We start from the raw sequence: 19,530 nt of genomic DNA, 5'->3' as shown, positions 1-19,530 counted from the left end.
TTATTCATTATTGAAGGGAATGAAAAAAAAACATGTTTTGAATGTCATCAGAAGTGTTTTTTATAAATGTGTCACGCGTTCACTTTTTAGTAAAAGATGAGATGCCTCCTAACTTCAAAATAAAGCATACAAGTACTTGTATACAGTACCTTACATTCTTTTAATGGCTGAAATGTTTAAGATATAACTTTATTTTGAAAACCGTAATCCGGAAGTGATTTGTGCCGCATGTCTGTTTGACGCAGAAGTGTTTTGTTTCACGCTTCAAAGTGAAACTCGCCTTGTTGTACCAGACTGTTCAGCAGCGACAGGGCTTTCTTACAACATCTCTACCGCATACGTCAAACCCCGGTGTGTTTGGCTCCACCATGTCTGGGCACGGTCACGGTCACGATCACGGCGGAGGCTGCGGCTGCGAGGGAGAGCACGAGCCCGCGGAGAGAGGCGTGGAGTACGGGCTCTACCGGAGGATCGACCTGGACAAGCTGCAGTGTCTGAACGAGAGCCGGGACGGGGACGGGAGACGAGTGTTCAAGCCCTGGGACCAGCGGACGGACCGGGAGAAGGTAAAGTAAGCAGGAGACCCCCGGAGGATGAGTGAGACCCCGGGAGAGAGACTAGCGCCAAGCTGTAGCTCCGTGCGCTATTTTTACTGGATTAATGGGGTTGTCTATCGGTTTATCTTAAGCACGTGGCATAACTGCAACAATCACAACAGTAGTCATATATTTATAAAATTATAAAAGTGCATACATTACACTTTCAGACACTGCCATGACTCAGCAATCCATTTTACTCATTGTTGCTGTGTTAAGTGCTGCTTCAATTGCAGCATTTAAAACAAATCTATTTACGTGAGACATTGTTAAAGTTGCACTAAGTAACTTTTCTGATGGCCTGGAAGCTCATATGAATGTTCTGACGTGTCTAGAATGTTCCATGGAATCGCATTACCTTTTCACATTTTCAGGTTAAATGCATTACAAATGACGTGAATACAAAACAAAAACAAACAAAAAACGATTGATACATCTGAACACTAGAGGGAGCAAGTACACTGCTGTTTTTAAAAGTGTTTCTATTATCTGAAGAGGAAATGTACTTAATAAACAATTAGAAATCTCTGATAAAAACGATAAGCAGAGTTTTTTTATTTGTGAATGCACATTTATGACTGTATCATCATGCCAGTCAAAGAAAAAGCGTTTTTAATAAAGGCTTTGTTGTCATTATTCTCATCCTTATTGAAAAACATAGGAGGAAAATTCATTACTCAAACTAAAATGGAGACACAACTCGCCAATAATGTATCTTTTTTTCATCGACATGTACATTGTTTTCGTCTTTTTATTCCTTCATTTGTTTTTTAATAATTGTGTCTTTGTTTTATAGTTTGTAGAGAGCGACGCAGATGAAGAACTTCTTTTCAATATACCGTAAGTCTGAACATAATACAGCCAAATATGCTGAACCGTGTCCGATTCGCTGGCCTTGCAACGAAAACGCTTTTATTCTAGGCAAGGCAAGGCAAGGCAAGTTTATTTGTAGAGCACATACACAAGGCAATTCAAAGTGCTTCACACAGCAGGAAAAATGCATTCAAATCACAAAGAAATTACAGAAATACAATAAAATTAACTAAATTAAAAATTATCAATCCAACTGATTTTCTAAACTAATAAAATCACAAACAAAAGAGAAGAGTGCAAAGAAAAAATCCTTTCAGTCATATGCGCAGCTAAACAAAACTGTTTTTAGCTTAGATTTGAACATTGTCAGAGTAGAAGCCTGTCTCACATCTTCAGGAAGACTGTTCCAGATTTTAGCTGCATAAAACTGAAACGCAGATTCCCCATGTTTAGTCCTGACTCTGGGCACCAGCAAGAGGCCGGTCCCTGAGGTCCTCAGAGTCCGAGATGGTTCATATGGCACTAACATATCCAAGATGTACTTTGGTGCTAGGCCATGGAGAGACTTGTACACAAGCAGAGCTGCTTTAAAGTCTATTCTCTGAGCCACAGGGAGCCAGTGCAGAGACCTGAGAACAGGACTAATGTGATCATACTTCCTGGTTCTGGTCAGGACCCGAGCAGCAGCGTTCTGGATGTACTGCAGCTGTTTTACAGCTCGTTTGGAGAGGCCAGTGAGCAGGCCGTTACAGTAGTCTAATCTACTGGAGACAAACGCGTGGATAAGTCTCTCTAAATCTGGTTTTGACAGTATATTTTTGATTTTGGCAATGTTTTTTAGATGGTAAAAAGCTGCTGATTTTATTGATTTGACGTGGCTATTAAAGTTCAAGTCTGAGTCCATTATTACCCCCAGATTTCTAATTTGGTTTGTAGGTTTTAGAGCGAGACTCTGGAGGTGACCGCTAACACTTTCTCTTTGTTTCTGTGGGCCAAAAACGATTATTTCAGTCTTGTCTGAGTTCAGCTGGAGAAAGTTGTTTTGCATCCACACACTGATCTGTTGGATGCAGTGACAGAGTGAATCTACTGGTCCATAGTCACCTGCCGATAGTGAAACATAGATCTGAGTGTCGTCTGCATAATTGTGATAGGACACATTTTCACTGCGTATCAACTGACCCAACGGCAGCATGTAGAGGTTGAACAGAAGGGGACCCAGGACTGACCCTTGGGGCACTCCACAGGTCAGGGTCATGTGGTCTGAGACACTGTACACACTCTTTCTAATGGCATCTGTCATCTTATTTTTCACCATCTCATCGTTTTGTAGCGTCTGTCTTTTCCCCCTGACAGTTTTCTGTCACAATCATGTACTTTTTGTTTTAGTTTTACAGGAAGTGTGAAGCTAAAAGGCGTCATTATTTCTGGAGAAGATGACGACTCTCATCCGGCGGAGGTCCGATTGTACGTTCATGAACAAACAATGCAATGTTTTTATGATCATTTTTTACTCGCACTGTAACTGAGTGCCTTTTGAATATGCTCAAAACAAAACATATTTTCATTTCAGATTCAAAAACATACCCCAGATGTCTTTTGATGACACCGGACGGGAACCCGAACAGGCCTTTAGACTCAACAGAGACCCCACTGCAGAGCTGGAATATCCCACGAAGTAAGGACACGTGAATGCACCAATGAAAAGTAACATTTTAGTGGTGAAAGCGATTAGGAACGGCTTTCTTTAGCTGCAGTTTTGGAGATGCTTTGGCCAAGTCGCCATTTCTGCATTTCTGCCCTCGTCCTACTTGCCCCGACTTCTTTTTTGTAAATTGAAGCAACGCTCTGGTGTCGGGGGTCAAAATGTCGCTTTTAAATGCCTCTGTGTCACGTTCTGATAATGTCTCATAGCTTGATTGCAGCAGATTTGTATTGAAACGTTCTCAATTTTAGAGGAAAGAAATTACAAAAAATAAAAATGCAGGTTGCATTGATGGAAATAATGCACATGTTCAACTTTTCTGTATAGATTTTGCTTACGGTTGTCATATTTCTTTGCAGGATCGCTCGGTTTACAAATGTGAATCACCTCTCCATTCACATCTCAAAAAACTTTGGGGCAGAAAGTACAAGAGTGTTTTATATCGGCCTGAGAGGAGAATACTCTGAGGTGAGTGAACCGTTTGTTTTACTGCTTGCAATAAACTGAATCCAGTGTAGCAACCCAGTGATTTAATATAATGGCTTTAGTTTAATTAGACTTCAATATGCTGCTGTTGCTTTTTATGGTTTAAGGTCATACTTCAGGCTATACTTCATTTTATTCATACTAAACAAACAAAAAAAAGACTTGCTATATTAAGAGTTTTATTTTATTTATTTATTTTTGCAATTGACGTATGCAGAAATATGTTAGTATTTGGGATGTCAGTATTATTAGGTTGATCGATAATATATGTCACAATATAAACGTAAAGACAATAAAATTATAATCATGACATTCATTTTTGTTCATTCAATTTAATGATTTAACCATTTTTGAACTAAACAAAGTCCTTTCTACTCACCCATTCCTCAAAACGGTAAACCTAAATGTGAAGTGCATTTTTATCTTGCCGTTTATGCCAAATTACTCATTCAGAAAGGTTGATTTCATAAAGCAGGTCACATATTGTGGAGCGGTAATGTGCTAAGAAAACAAGAAGGAAAGAACATTGCTGATTTGACTGTTGTTTTGGTCATGATGTTTATTCTCACAATAATCGTTGGACTAACATTTCAAATTGTTACACCTCTAGCTGGTATTAGTCTTTCTATTGCACAAATAATTTAAAATACTTCCTCACCTATACATTTACACCATCCATTGATCTGAGATGAATAATTGTATCCATAATCTTAACACGGCCCTTTTCACCATCGCGCTGGTCAATGCCATGGAAAGGAAATCATTTGGTTGATTTACTGCTAATTTGGTTTATTTACTGCTAAATTCTTAGCTCAAATGGTCAAAATGCTCCAGTATTTGCTTCTACATTTCCGCCTGCATCGTGACAGTTCAGTGAGACGCGATCGTTTTTGCGTTGCAGGCCCACAGACATGAGGTCACCATCTGTAACTACGAGGCAGCGGCGAATCCGGCAGATCACAAAGTGGACACGATCATCCCTCAAACCAACTTCATTTCCTAAATCTTTACAACACCAGAGAAGACCCGAAAACTGTCATTTAAGAGCGTTACGGCTGCACAGTATGAGGAAAGCTAACATTATATTCACTGACTATGTAGAGTATTGCCTTAACAAGCGCCTGGAGTGTCTTAAACGGCGCTGTACAAATCAAAGTTGTTATTTTTTTCAGCAAAGAATATGAATAAATTATGAACACATTAATGAATTCACACATGCTTTTGACAGTGATCAATTCAATTATATATTTACGAGTCAAATTGTGTCAAAACCAAAAGCTTGCATTTGCAAAGTATTATGTATTGATCGTTAATGTATTGTGATTAATAATATTAATTTTGCCAGCTATTGTGCAGCTCTAGAAGACGGGAATTGATGCTTTTGCAACAAACAGTCTCTTTTGGACTGACGATGTGACAAGGTGTTTCTTAAGTTAAGCTGAAAAGATGAAAAACAGACTACTTTCCAAAGAATTTATAAACAATTTGTCACAACTGCATGTATGATTTCAGTACAAAAAAAAGTAACAAAACAACCGCTTCAATAAAAAAGTTATGCAATTTCTAAGCTTGTCTGTATCTACATCTTTTGAATTGCACTCAACACACTCTTTCCCTGGTCCTTGTGAAAGTGTTTTGTTTTGTTTTTGCTTTGTGGGATGTGCTGTTTAAAAAAAAAAAACAACTCTAAAGTCAAAATTGTTTTGAAAACGTACACTGGTAATTATTTCTTAGAAAATGTAGCGTTCAAGTTATGTCAAACGACCATAATGCCTGTGTGACTGAATAATGGCACTTTCTGAAGCTATAATATGAGATGTTTCAAATAACCGGTAGTTCATTTGTGTTGACCGCAAAGACATGAACAGATATTTGAAATGTGAGTTAAAGTCAAATTATACCAAACCTGATTTTTTTTCTATGGGACGTTGTGAATGTAATGATTTCATGTGAAATAAACTTTTTGAAGTGTTTCAAAGTGATGGAAAATCAGCACCATTCCCATAGCAATTACCATTTCAGAACAAAACATTTTTTTGCCTGCCCAAAAATTTCCTCCAACTAAAACTGAAACCGTTTCTGAACACTTTGGAGTAGAAACGGAGAATTCCTGCAACAGATTTTAGTTTTGGCCTCTGCTCTCCGATTTACTCTAATTATAGTTAACAAGCAATGGAGTAAATATAAAGGGCAAAGCTGATGTGGTAAACAGAAGACTGAGCATTTGTTGGGTCATGACAATTCCCATTTGAGAGCTGAAGCTAATGAAACTTAGAATTAAACTCAGGGACTTATTGCAACGTTTAAAAAAAGGCCTGTTAAAATTGTGTGAATATTAGGTAGTACAAATTGATCCTGAATCTTCCCATGACAGTATTTTCGACTGAAATAAACGGGTTGAATATCTTTCCCTTTTATGTTTTACATGTCTAGGAGCTTGATAAGATAAGATTTTCCTTTATTGTCCCACATGGGGAAATTTCATTGGTGCAACGCAGGTAGATACAGAGGCAGATCCAGAAGAAAAGAACAGATCACTTATAGGAAGTCTGAAAAACACTTTCAGTAGAAGATCTCCTATAAACAAAAACTCCCATAGACAAATAAATAAATACATAAATACCATTGCATGTGATCACGACAGTAATTGCACATATGACGGAATTGCACATGGTTAGGTCAGTATTGCGAGTGTTCCGATGGTTTCCTTTTTTTTTTCAAATGGCTTACAAAAAGTAAGAATAATTCAGAGGGCCTATTTTGGAGTGTAGAAATCATGCTTTCATATTTACTGCGTTCTAAACATTGTTGTGAACCATAAAGCTGAACTTTGGGCTCGTGCGTGGGTTGGCCCCGCCCTGTGCGTGAGTCCATACGTAAACCGGAAGTGCCGCTGCAGCATCGTAAACTGGGACAGCGAGCGGTGAGGTGAGTACTGCTGCAGCGGCTAACGGGCCAGGCACTGGGGTGTGACTTTTACTAGCTCAGATGACCCCCAGAACGAACCTCACTACTGCGTTTACAAGTTCAGACGTTTGGCTGCAATATCACGTCAAATAGCATTGAAATAGAGTTGAACAAAAGCGTGAAAGAGGCGGCACAGCAGCGTGAACGTTCGCTCGCAGCGGCATCGACTCTAGCTTGTTTATTGTGAACATTCGCGTTCACATGACACTCAAAACCAATGTGTTTATCAGAAATGGCGTTCGTGTGATCAGATGAGGTGTTGTTGAGATCTAAACTTGTGCATTGTGCTTGCTTTTGTGGATGAAAGCGCCGCTAGCTGCATTCGAACCATTCATTGTCCTCGCTGTTGTTGCGCCTCTGCGCTAGCCGCCTACTGTAATTACAGTCACTTGCTTTCTCTGTGTGCCCGCTCAAAACACGGTCTCTTGATAATAATAGACTGTAACATGTTGTTTTCTTTGCTTGTTGTTTAACTTCTGTCAGAAAGGCACCGAGAGCACCAAGGTTAAACCCCAGAGAAAGGAAGTATTAGCCTGTTGTACAAAGAAGATGCCTGATGTCTGTCATTGTCGCATATTCACGCCTTGTTTACCAGTTTAACTAAACACTTTCCTCTGTCCCACACGCTGCTTTTCCCTGACAAACTACTGCCTTGTATTTTTTTTTAAAGAGCAGAAGTAGATCTTTATATTTAGACCAAAAAACGGACAAACATTAATCTATACTGTTTTTTTTTTTTTTTTAATAGCTGTGTGAGTTTTTATTGTAGTCTGATGATGCACAAAAACTAAAATGCTGCAACTTTGAAATTTTTGACAAGCTTGAACCTTCCTCAGTACATCCTGGCTTCAGTTTTGTGTAAATACCAATTGTTACTGTCCATGTGAAAGTTTTCATATTTTTATTCATAAGCTTTTGATACTTATAAAATCAAAATGTTCCCAAGGCAGGGTGAACATTTCCATGGTCTTGGTCAAACACAAACTGAGCCTTTTGACGTTAAGCTCGCTGGAGTTCATCATTGTGTCTAAGTTTTATCATACCCTTCACCGCAAATTATACTTTTTGTTTTATTAAGATCATATGCAATTTTTGGGGTTAAACAATTATATTTTCCATCCCTTGTGAGAGAAGCGACACACTTCTACACCGGAAATTAAAGAACCATTCTAATGTTATTGTATTTTATTGCTCAGTGTGCTTGAATTGCCCTTTTGAGGATAAATAAAGTTATATTGATTGACTTTTGCCTCTAAGCTGGTATTTTGAACATTTGGATTACAGCGCATTTAACGTGTCTACGTAAATATTAAAGTTTTATGGTAAACAGTAAGTATTAAACAAGCAATCCACCTCTTTGTTATAATTCAAGCCGTCTCTTTTGGACCTTTTTAGTAACTCTTGGAGGATCCAGGGTGACGTTTTGGCCTCTAGGTGCGGAATCACTGGCTTAGCCCACTGTCTGTTCAATTTCTGTCCAAAATCCGGCTCTGTAATTGAACAAATCCCAAAAGCTTTGTGGGTAAAGGTCAAACAAAAGCTTCAACACTGATAGGTGGAATGGACAATTTTTTTCAGCAATTTTTTTATCATATTTCCTCGTGGCGTGGATAAATCATTTGTCCTGCCACGTATCAATCATAAAACGCACCTACCGCTCACCTGCAGCCGCGTGCGGTTCGTCCCCACGTTTCCGCGTGCCTAAGCGCATGGATCTGTCATAATATAGTTCCCTCAGTGTACAGGGCAAAATGAAGACGGAGAAAGACAGTTCGAGCTGACGCAGAAGTGGACAGAAATCTACGGGAGACGTGAGATGCGTTGCGCTCCGTTGCGCTAATAACACAACGCACGTGTGTGTTGTATCAGTCCGCACGAGGGAGTGCGCATGCGCACTTCCGCCTGAGTTCTCAAATCGCTGAAAAATCATCCATTGCGCCTTTAATAATTATCCATCTAAAGTAATTGAACAAAAATTAAATGAATGAATGTGTTACTTGTTGAACTATTTTACTAATATAGGTGCTTTTGGAAGTCGTCTTTATCATAACTCTTAATGTAATTTAATCGAGTGTCTCAGACTTATTAGTAGTTCTGTAAAGTTACTGGAATGTCACGCTGCCTTTGACCATGATTCTTGTTCTCAGCAGAGTTTCTACATTGGGCTCGACTGTAATTGAAGTCACACTGTGGAGATTCCTGTGATGCAATTTATTTAGCTTTTTTTTGGGGTGTTTCTCTGTCATTTACTTGTTCCAAATCAATTCAAAGTAATCACGCAAAAGTGCCGCAGCTGAAGGGAAGATAAAGACCAAGTTGTGTACGCTTAACCTCTGCTGCAGTAATTCACACAAGTCGGTCTTCTGAGGAAAATTCAAACAAAGATTGGCAAACGGACTGATTTTAAAGGCACACTATGTCACTTTTCTGGCTTTTCTACCTCTTTGTTTCCCTGCAAAGCTAACGGGTATCTTCAAAATAGCGCGACAATCATGGAACGCTGAGACATATTATTATTCACATATGAGTAAGACTGAATGTGATTATTGAACACATGCCACGTATAAAGTGAGACAAAACCAAGACTAGACCAGGACCAAACGGAGTCTACGTCCGGACCAAACCGCACAAACCAGGACAAGTTTAGTAGTTTAGAACCAGAACGACACATGTACTTGTACCCGATGTGTCAGTATTTATTTATAACCGCCGGCCTCCTCCAGCAGCATTGTTCTCGAGCTAGCTCTGAAATCCACAAGGGCTTTGAGCTGGTTGTGCAGGTTATTCAGTTATGAATCAGCAAGTAAAAGGGCTGCACAATGTATAATACTGTATCAATACAAATGCAATATATCGCAGTGACATCCAGGTCCTCAATCCGACAGAGAAGGAAAATGTGACATTTACATTTTTTCCATGTTAAGGCCTTGATTAGCTTTGATTAATCTTTGTTTTATCTTTGTTTTGTCTCTGTTAAGTTGTTTATTTTTTTCACACATTTGGACTTGTAAATTGTACGACGTTTTGCTTCTAAAATTGTCATGTTTTTAATTGCTTATGATTATACTGTGACTTGAATAATCATGATTGCCTAATTAAAACCAGAGGCAAACAATTATTCAATACTAAACCATTCAGAATGAACTTAACCTCATCATACATGGGTTTTTAAAAATAAAAAAATTTAAAGGAAAACTTGGGGTGTAATCTTCCAAACGATGCACATTAGTGTTTAATATTCCAGTCTATTTACTTTTTATGCATGGAGCTACTTAAACATCAATTACGACTGCTTTCTGTAAATCCCATGGTACGTTTTAGTGCCCGTTACGGTCTTTTATTATAATGATTTAGTGTTTAAAGTCTTTTTTCCCATTTTGGCTGTTACACTGTAGCTATTTTATACTATGTGCTCTTAATTCATGATATTATTGTGAGAAATTGACAGAACAGAGCCACAAGATTGATTAAAAATGTACAATTAAAAAACGTTGACAAAAAGACAGGCTAAGGAAGGTGTGCTACTAAAACATGACTAGCGTCACTGTTTTCTCCAGTTTTTCAGTCTCATTTGTATCTTTTTTTGTTGCTCGGAGCCATCGCTGGCACGTTTTCTTCTTTACACGAGTCTGAAAGGATTTTCTTTTGACTAAATTGGTGCCTGGCGATAATGAATGCAGATGAGATTCTGCCTCAAAACGCTGCAACGTGTCATTTTTGCAGAAATGAAGGCTTCACGATGTTCTTATCATGATTGATTGTGGCGCTCTGCAATAAGCGCTCGCCTTCCTCTTTGGTGCACGCGCTTTTTGCCTAATTATTATTCTTATGGTAAAGATTTTGAAACTGAGGTTTGCAAAAGATGTTTTGCAGGTTTCCTTGTGGCCTACTTTTGATGAATAGCTGTCACTTGTTTTGCAAAACTGGGTCAAAATGAAAAGTGAAGACTTCAGCAACAGAGCTACAGATTGGGGATACAAGATTTAATCACAAGGATTTGACTAGATTTCTGTACGACAACATTAGCATTGCTAGCTTTTGTTTGCATGTTGTGCTAACTCTTATTCAAAGTAATCTTTAAAAAGAACTTGTGTGTTTGTGTGTCAGCTGCAAATGGGCCCAGTTGTATTTCTGTCGTAAAAAAGCAGTAGAGCTCTAGTGTCTTTCATTTGATTGATTTTAATTGATTAATCGGTCGATAGTGTATTAGCCGACTAATTCGTTTTTTGTGATCAGTTTAATCTTTATATTTACACAATACATTATATTTCTGTATGAATGCTTGTTTTTTAGTCAACTCCTGTGTGATGGTTCTTTGAGTGCAGTTTGAGTCAAATACATGGTCAGATCATACAGAAACTGAAGAGTTTTAGAGAGCTTTGTCAGTTTCACGATCAGCAGAGCATGTCTTTTGTTTAGTCGACCGAGACTTTCTCAAGTCCACTAAAGCCATAAAAGGCAGAAGGTTTGTCGACCTCTCTCGTGTTTTACCTTTTGTCCTGGAACAGGGCACTCACTTTGACATGAGATGAACACTTTTCCCCAAATACAACATTTAAATTATGTCATGGATTTTGACGTTCAATTCTTTGACCTGAAATGGGTGAAAAATGATTTAGTTCTTGGATGTAAATCTAGAGCTGGGCAATATAACAGAATTTGATCATAATGTTAATGCGATTTTGAAGTTATGCAAAATTTGAATATGGAGTACATCATCTATTGTACAAAAGGCTACAAAAAGAGCTCATTTAAAAATTGAAATTAAGAAAGTTATGTTGTAATGTCTGTACTTTTTGTTGGTAATTTAACATTAATTTCACATTTGTTTGATATTTACAACAAAGTGATATTTTTAAAGACCTTTTTTAGCATATTCGTGTTGGATTGACATAATATTGTTATCTGGTTATAAATTTTTGTCCATTGCTCACCCTCATAAACATTTGTGACATTACTGAGCTAAATAATACTACTATTATTTAGTTGTTTTTTAGTTAATCAAATTTTTTTTTGTTCACAATATAATCAATCTTTTTAGAAGAGAAGTTAAATTTTTTAAATCGGACCATAATCCCCCCGCCGTTTACAAATTAACCTTTCGTCCATCTCTCCTCGTCCCGTCATGCCGCCTCCCACAATGCATTAGGAGTCTCGAGGCCGTTAATGAGTCAGTGCTTTTACGGCTCCCTGCGTCGCGAGCTTATCCCCTGTCGTGTTGGGTTCGCGTGACGTCCAGAATGGCATTTTTTGCGGAAAATATCGCACGTAGTGTTGAAACTACTTCATGCCACGGACAGATTGACTGTAACGCGTGAGAATCCCAGCAAACCCTTCTCTATGTGTACAATGGCGTCAAAACACATGAGCCGCAACAAATGAACAGCAGAATTAATTGCTCAAGTAGTTAATTAGTGTCTATAATGCGTCATGGAATGGAAGTTAGTCATTCAACCCTCCAGAACTCAAATCTTGTCATCGTATTATAAAGAAATAAAACATTTCACAGACGTACAACAAAAAGTAAAATAAAAAAGTATTGAGCCCTAAAATGAAGTCGATGTTTTTTGAGCTGGATTTGTTGACCTGGTTTATGTTTCATATCTCTGATTACTGGAGATGTCCGCACGAACAAAAATTTTATTATTTTTCCCGTAACCGCTTCAGACAGTTGTGCCATTATTCAGCCCCAAATATGTGTTCTGTGCTGTTTTTTTTTTTTTTCACGTTAAAACTTAAATTAGCCCTGACTACTCTTCTGCTGCCGTTTTTATTGTGACTAGTAAACTATGGCATGAACAATGGTCTATATTTTACTGTAACTGAATGATTGCGCCAAATAGTAGTGAATAGGTGTATCGCATGTCAATAGCAAATAATTCAATAACTGACAATCATTCTAATCTAATTCTCATGCTAATCGATTTGTCTAGCGATCATTCTTTAATTGGACGCAAAAGTACGTGATGAAAATATGTTCACTAAATTTGGTGGAGCACATTTATGTTATAAAGAGTATCAATAAAATACACAGAATTTACACATTTTCCACGTCATTTTCATGTAATCGTGTCTCAATTTGAGTCTCAAAACTTATTTTCTCGGCTCGTGGCATGTTTTGGAAACTGTGTCTGAACCAGTTAACAATTATTCGATTACTAAAACGATTAACTTGTAGCCTACATATTGCAATACGGTCCAATATTGTGCATCCATAGCATAGCTTCGATTCTAGTTGTTCTATCGATTGTTTGTTATTGATTTTTTTTATTTTACGTTCGCAGTTCAATGTCAGCTGACCCTCTCTTTCCCTCTGTTTCAGCATCTTTTCATTAGTGTATGTGTGGCAACAACATGTCGGTCCCGCTGCTCGACGAGGCTGCGACGGTGTCCGGGACGGAGAAGGAGACCGCCGCTGTGAGTCCAGACCCCCACAGTGAATATGATAATTGACATATAAGTCGCACCCCGGCCAAAACTATGAAAAAGGTGCGACATATAGTCAATTCATTTTACAGACATTTTGTATTTGTCTGACCATTAAACTTCGAACAATACATTTAAAGGCGCATTTTAACACATTTCTGGATGGCGGGATTCTCCAAAAAGCAATCGACATATTCGTTTTTGTCAATAGCTCCCGTCCCAGTTCATCACAAGCGCAGAATAGAAAGTGTGCGCACGCTAGATATTGAGCCATTCTGACGTCCGAATAGAACAAAGAGTCGTTGTGGTGTAAGTGGGAGATATATCTGTAATACTGTAATTCCACTCACGAGGCTGAGCGAGGTGCGGGGGAAACGGACGGATTTAGGTCAATTTCAGAGGGATTTATGAACAGCTGTATGAAATAAGAGGCCCAGATGCTTCAGCTGAACATTGCAGTTGTACTTTGCTTTGATAGGTTATATATAGAAGACATTAAAGTATTGATTGAATACTGAACATGGGTCAAATCTAAAGGAAATAACATGGACAGGGCGACAATTGTGTGTTACCGTAAATCATCCTTGTTAGTTGTTTTATACTCGTAAATCATCCTTGTTAGTTGTTTTATTCTCGTAAAAGATAAATTGTAATATCGAACTTCAGACGACTAAACAAAATGATATTAGAATATATTTAAAAGCTCAAAAATGCATTACATATATGAATATTCACTTAATTTGCCCTTGTGTTGGTGCTGCTCGATTAAGCCAAAAACCATAATCATGATTATTTGAAAGGTTGAGTATTTAATTCAAACGATTACTTCAATACTGTCCGAATCGAGAAAATGTAGACCTTTTTATATAGTTCATTAGTAATATTTTGTGACGCTGTAGATTAGACTTTGGTCCAGGTTTTGAGTGTCGATACGAGCACATAATTCATTCTTATATTTTTGTAATTTAAATTGAGTGATAATTGAACTTATGTTAATTGCACTGGCCTACCTTGTGTTCATACAGGAAAGACTGTCAAAGTTTTAGTGGTATGGAAAATGGCAGAAAAGCCCCACTTGTCCGGGAATTGAAGCTAGAACCTTCTCACTTTTGCCCATTTCTGTTTTATACAAATGTAGGATTATAAATGTCAATTATTGCCTCTATTCAATCTTTAAACAGTTTATTTAATTTATTTGTCAAGTTAAACATCACACGGGTTGTTTGTGTAGATTGTGTTGGACTATGAGGGGTGACATTAGACTATTGGGGTCTCCTTTATTAATGCTGTATATCATGAAGACAAAGAAATACTTATGTTTTCTCTTTATTGCAGGTGATCTTTCTTCACGGGTTGGGAGACAATGGGTGAGTATTGTTATCTTATTATTGCTCATTTCTATAGCAAAGTTTATCAATGTTCCTATCTATTTATGTCTATAAATGCCATGTTTGTGTTTCATTTTGAAATATGCTTGGTGCGCATTAGTTCAATTGTGAATTTCATTCTTCGTTTCCTAAATGTTGAAATTAAAGGCCACATTACAGTTTACATATCCTCTTTTTTACATATTATTTTAGTCCCGTTTGTATTGAAGTGTCATCTTTTTTTCGTCCCTCTAGAAAAGGCTGGGCAGACGTTTTGGCCAGTATCCGGTTGCCTCATGTCAAGTTCATCTGTCCCCATGCGTAAGTCTCCCATTTGAAAACTATCAATCGTTCATAATTTAATTGTAGATGATGTGAAGACTATTCCTCTTTGATTTGCATTTGTTTCTTTGTTTTAGGCCTGCAATCCCTGTCAGTCTGAACATGGGCGCCTTGATGCCTGCATGGTAAACACACCATTTCTAGAATACTAAGGTTTATTCATTTATCACTGTCGTCTTGGTTTATTCATAGGTTTTACCCAGTATAGTCCTGTTTAAGACCTGGTTTAAGACCTGGTTTAAGACCTGGTTTAAGACCTGGTTTAAGACCTGGTTTAAGACCTGGTTTAAGACCTGGTTTAAGACCTGGTTTAAGACCTGGTTTAAGACCTGGTTTAAGACCTGGTTTAAGACCTGGTTTAAGACCTGGTTTCTTCCTGTTTTTGTCCCGGTTTAGTCTTGCCTTAGTCCCGGTTTAGTCTTGCCTTAGTCCCGGTTTAGTCTTGCCTTAGTCCCGGTTTAGTCTTGCCTTAGTCCCGGTTTAGTCTTGTCTTAGTCCCGGTTTAGTCTTGCCTTAGTCCTGGTTTAGTCTTGCTTTTGGTTCAAACATAAAAATCACTGAGAATGAAAGACACTCACTGCCTTATTTGGTACAACACAGGATTCTATTGTATCCCTGGAAACCGCAGAATTCAAATTTCTCTGTTCTGAATTCCGTTTTCCATGACGAAGTAAGGATATTTACCGGATATTTTTATGTGATTTTTTTTTTTTTTGGGGCTGATTACGTGTTAGTTATGTGTATGTAATACTCCCGGTCTAAATCTATACAGAGGTTTCACTAAGTCAGTTTACGTTTGGTACGTTTGCTCCAGGTTTGCCTGAAGTTTTCCACAGTATGATATTACGGTAAACTTTTTTATCTCCATGGAGACAAGCCGGCTAGATATGTGGAGTGGCAAGTCCACCCACAGTAAGAATGCATGTTTTTCTAGGTATTTTTTAATCTAAATTCAGTAGTCATACTGTCAACATTGTACTTTTGGCGTCTTTGATTCCCAGAATGTGAACAAAACCTTTCCACCTGTTTCCTGATCCCCGCTGATAAAACTTGTCTTATGGGCAGGTTTGACCTCAAAGGCCTCAGTCCCGACTCGGCAGAGGACGAAGCAGGAATCAAAAAGGCTGCTGAGAACAGTGAGTCAACAAACATTGTGAATAACATGAAAATGAAGTTGCATGTCAGGGATAGTAGTTCAGGCATTAAGAGCCTGTGACCCTGTTTTTGTTATTATGACTTTCCGTAGTTTGGTGAGATAGAACCTATGGTAAATATTTACCATTTTGGCACTTGTTTATAGTATGGTTGCTAGATAAAGGGGGAATTTCCTCTACCCATGTCATTTATCTCATGTCCAACCAGGAAATATAATATAAACTTTACAAAAATTGGGGACAAATAGGCAAAAGATTATGTAAAATCTGAAATACAATTGTGTTCACTAGGTATTTGTGAAATGTATTGTCTAACCTGTGATACAGACTTTATCATTGACAAATCTGCAAATGACTATTGCAGTAATGTTAAGTGCCTGTTAGAGGGTGCCATTGACGAGGCAGATGAAAAGCTACACTACATATGCTGGTGTGTTGATGCATACATAATATGAATGGGTTAGTGTTTCCTTTATGTAAAGAGCTTTGTGTCCTTGTTGGCTGAAGAAAAGCTCTGTATAAAATGTGACCATTTTATATTCACTGATTGCTTTCTGCTGCTTTTCAGTTAAGGCCATAATTGAACATGAGGCTCGAAATGGCATCCCTCCTCATCGCATTATACTCGGAGGTTTCTCTCAGGTACAGTCATGCGTCAAGCAACAACAGGTTTATTTTTCTTTCATTCAAATGTTTATTCTACTCTTTATTTATCTTCAGGGTGGAGCATTGTCCTTATACACAGCTTTGACCAGTCAGCATCAGGTGGCTGGAGTTGTGGCTATGAGCTGCTGGCTGCCACTTCACCGAACTTTCCCTGCGGTAATATAGGTTTATCGATGCAAAAATGATGTATATGTCATTAATTATATGTCAAGTAAACCTACAGTGTGTCAAACATTGTAAAATCCCTTGTACATATACAATAGTACTGTTATCACATTGATGCTAAGTCAAAACGTGCTGATCTTTGATTCCAGGCGTCCAGCGGCACCAGGAACATCCCAATCCTGCAGTGCCATGGAAAGTGCGACCCCATGGTCCCCATAGAGTTCGGCTGTTTGACGTCGGAACTGATCAAAACCGTTGTCAACCCTCAGCTGGTCACCTTCAAAGGCTTCCCCGGCCTCTCGCACAGCTCCTGTCCCCAGGTCTGTCCCTAACTCTAGTGTCACCAGGGCAGGGTCATAGCGATATAGAGATGGATAGATGGAGCGATGGAAAGATTGATAGATCATGGTATAAAGGAAACATTTGCATTAATGATTAGGGATGTCACAATATCAAATTTTGATGTTAGGATTATTGAGAAAAACACCACTATTATTAACAACTATACTGAGTTTCCAAACAACAGTAAACTCTTTTATTATCTTTCATTCCCATGATCGGTCCCTTTTTGAATAATGTTAATGTGACAAAAAAAGAGGCTATTTACATTTAGATGTATTTTCTTGAGTACAGATTTAATTAAAAAGACATGTTTTGATCCCACAATTGTCATCTAAGTAGTCATCTTCACATTCCTGTTGACATATATCCAATGATGGACAAATTACTTCATACAGGTGGCCTAGGTTTCAGAGCATGTGGCGTCTCTCCGTACACAAAATTCATATGTTAGACTGCTGTGGTAAATTTCATGCTTCAAATATCAAAGTTAAAACATGACAATATCTAGCTGCACAGCAATTTGAACTCACGTCAGGTTTTTGTTGCCCTAATTAAAACATTTAAAGGTCTTATCTGCTGTGCGCATCCTTTAATCTCTAAGTTTTAATGCTGAGTCGAGGTTTCTTCGGGCATTTTGGGATGCGCGTGACTTCTTCTCCGCTAATGCTAATCCTTCTCCTTCATAAATCAAACATTATGAGATAAGCCCACCATGTTTGTTGTGGTCAGAATGCAACAATAGACAGCCACTTGCCAAACAAATATTTAAAAAGGACAAAATTACCTTTTTTTAAAAAAACTTCTGAATTGCTAGTTGGCGTCTTAAAATCTACAATCTTTGTTCACGCCCGTTTTATTCTTGCAGGAGATGGAGGTCATAAAGGAATTTATTGAGAAGCACTTGCCTCGGATCTGACCTCGGCGTGCCCTTACTGTGACCCCTGAGACACTGACCTCTCACCTTTGACCTTCCACCAACAAACGGGAAACAGCCATGAGCACTCTTTTTCTTTCACTCACGCAGCAAAATCACACAAACGCAATGTTAAGATTTCCTTTTCGACGCTTTCTGTAGTCTTCAGAGGGAGATGCAGCAACTCACAAAACATTCCCTTAATTTTGTTTTTAAATCCCTTGTTCCTTAACACCCTGAACTTACTTTGTATTACTGTGCATTTCCCAGCTTTTGCTAATATGACCATGATTTCCTTCACTTAATTAACACATCCCATACATTCCACCCTTATGTGAACTCAATGACTGAATTTGAATTTGAATTTTTAAGTCAAGTATTTTTATTTAATCCACACATATTTGACAATGTTTTGTTTGAGTCCTAAACCTCCTCTCTCCGTTTTTATTGTACATGTTGGATATACTTGGTGCACCCATTTTAAGTTTATAGGTAATTTTCTGGTACATTTTTTGTTTAGATCTAGTCTTCTCTACGCATTAGATTTGCTAGTTTTGTCATTTGATTTGGGTGCGTATTACATGGATTAAAAAAGGTTAGAATTCACCTTACCCAACAAATCTTTCTGCTTGTATCTTTGTGTGTAATGTTAACTCTTATAGCTCCATTGGTTTAGCATGGAAGTGTAAACGAATGGCTTATTGTAATGTAATGCATGAATTAATCACGTTTAAGATGTTACCGCAGGCGCCATTTCATCCCCGTCTCGTCACCGTCTCCCCCAATCGTTGCTCTGAACTTAAAAAAAAATCAAGTTTTTAAATTGTGCATGGTCTGTCTGATTTTAAACTTTTGCGGTTTCTCTCTGAACCACACCAGTTTCAAATCAAACCATGAATGGAACTACATCTCCCTCTTATGACCATTTACCATTACTACACGGGGTCAGACGCCGCACTACTAACCAACCACAGATGTAAAAAATAAACATTTTAAAAGGCTATACTATATATACACTGGGAGGGCTTGTGCACAGCTGTCCCATTATAACTGAAGGGTATAATTTTACAAACAAAGTAATCTTGAACTACTGGTAATCCTTAGACATGCAAGTGTATCTCTAGATAAATTGTGTGCTTAAAACATTTCAGGTGTTCGTTTTCTTTTCCTTGTGAATATTGATTTTACTTTCCTTAATTATAATGTGTACCTTTTCTCTAACTGGTTTAGTTGCTGAAAAAAAAATAGAAAAGTATACATTTGGATTGTTCAAAGTAATGAATGTGTCTGTTTTGGATTCCTTCATAATTTCTTAACCAGCTCTTTGCAGCTACTTATTCACTTTGATTTCGCCCCATGTCAGTTGTCACACTGTATTGTGTGTTTTCTCTTGGGTTTTGACATTGGTTTAACTTTTAATATAAATTATGTCAATGTTGTTTTTCCACTGTGTTGTCATCTCATTCTTTTGTGTGTTTATACAAATGAGCATTTATCTTGTGGCCCAAGTGGTGAGGCCTCAGTATGTTGTTTTAAACACCTGTATTGCAAAATAAATTGCCATAAACATGACTTACTGTTATTTGTC

General features: G+C 38.0%; 3 protein-coding genes across 3 annotated transcripts in view; 2 read left to right on the top strand and 1 right to left on the bottom strand.

Annotated features, from left to right (window-relative positions):
- LOC140362067 (small ribosomal subunit protein uS7-like) overlaps positions 1–19,530 on the bottom strand; it is a 252,108-nt gene that overhangs the window by 86,515 nt on the left and 146,063 nt on the right. The window lies entirely within an intron of this gene.
- Positions 264–5,093, top strand: pithd1 (PITH (C-terminal proteasome-interacting domain of thioredoxin-like) domain containing 1). The gene is made up of 6 exons (XM_072448095.1): positions 264–566; positions 1,393–1,436; positions 2,799–2,876; positions 2,983–3,087; positions 3,474–3,582; positions 4,502–5,093. The coding sequence occupies exons 1-6, from the start codon at positions 369–371 to the stop codon at positions 4,601–4,603; spliced, it is 636 nt and encodes a 211-aa protein (XP_072304196.1). The 5' UTR covers positions 264–368; the 3' UTR covers positions 4,604–5,093.
- lypla2 (lysophospholipase 2) lies at positions 6,447–19,514 on the top strand. The gene is made up of 10 exons (XM_072448094.1): positions 6,447–6,528; positions 12,890–12,984; positions 14,329–14,360; positions 14,616–14,681; positions 14,780–14,827; positions 15,768–15,838; positions 16,425–16,498; positions 16,577–16,678; positions 16,837–17,007; positions 17,895–19,514. The coding sequence occupies exons 2-10, from the start codon at positions 12,907–12,909 to the stop codon at positions 17,943–17,945; spliced, it is 693 nt and encodes a 230-aa protein (XP_072304195.1). The 5' UTR covers positions 6,447–6,528; positions 12,890–12,906; the 3' UTR covers positions 17,946–19,514.

Source organism: Eucyclogobius newberryi, unplaced genomic scaffold (genome assembly GCF_026437365.1).
Source record: "Eucyclogobius newberryi isolate DKJ021-1_F unplaced genomic scaffold, fEucNew1.0.hap1 SCAF_16, whole genome shotgun sequence".
Lineage (NCBI taxonomy): Eukaryota > Metazoa > Chordata > Actinopteri > Gobiiformes > Gobiidae > Eucyclogobius > Eucyclogobius newberryi.
The sequence above is the reverse complement of the archived record's forward strand: the minus strand, read 5'-3'. Positions and strand labels throughout refer to the sequence as shown.

Bases quoted from the DNA above. Each gene is read 5' to 3' on its own strand.
- pithd1 (XM_072448095.1), top strand. From the start codon at position 369: ATGTCTGGGCACGGTCACGGTCACGATCACGGCGGAGGCTGCGGCTGC. The intron at 3,088-3,473 runs GTAAGGACACGT...ATTTCTTTGCAG, and splicing joins GAGCTGGAATATCCCACGAA to GATCGCTCGGTTTACAAATG. The intron at 3,583-4,501 runs GTGAGTGAACCG...TTTGCGTTGCAG, and splicing joins TGAGAGGAGAATACTCTGAG to GCCCACAGACATGAGGTCAC.
- lypla2 (XM_072448094.1), top strand. From the start codon at position 12,907: ATGTGTGGCAACAACATGTCGGTCCCGCTGCTCGACGAGGCTGCGACG. The intron at 12,985-14,328 runs GTGAGTCCAGAC...TCTTTATTGCAG, and splicing joins CGGAGAAGGAGACCGCCGCT to GTGATCTTTCTTCACGGGTT. The intron at 17,008-17,894 runs GTCTGTCCCTAA...TTATTCTTGCAG, and splicing joins CGCACAGCTCCTGTCCCCAG to GAGATGGAGGTCATAAAGGA.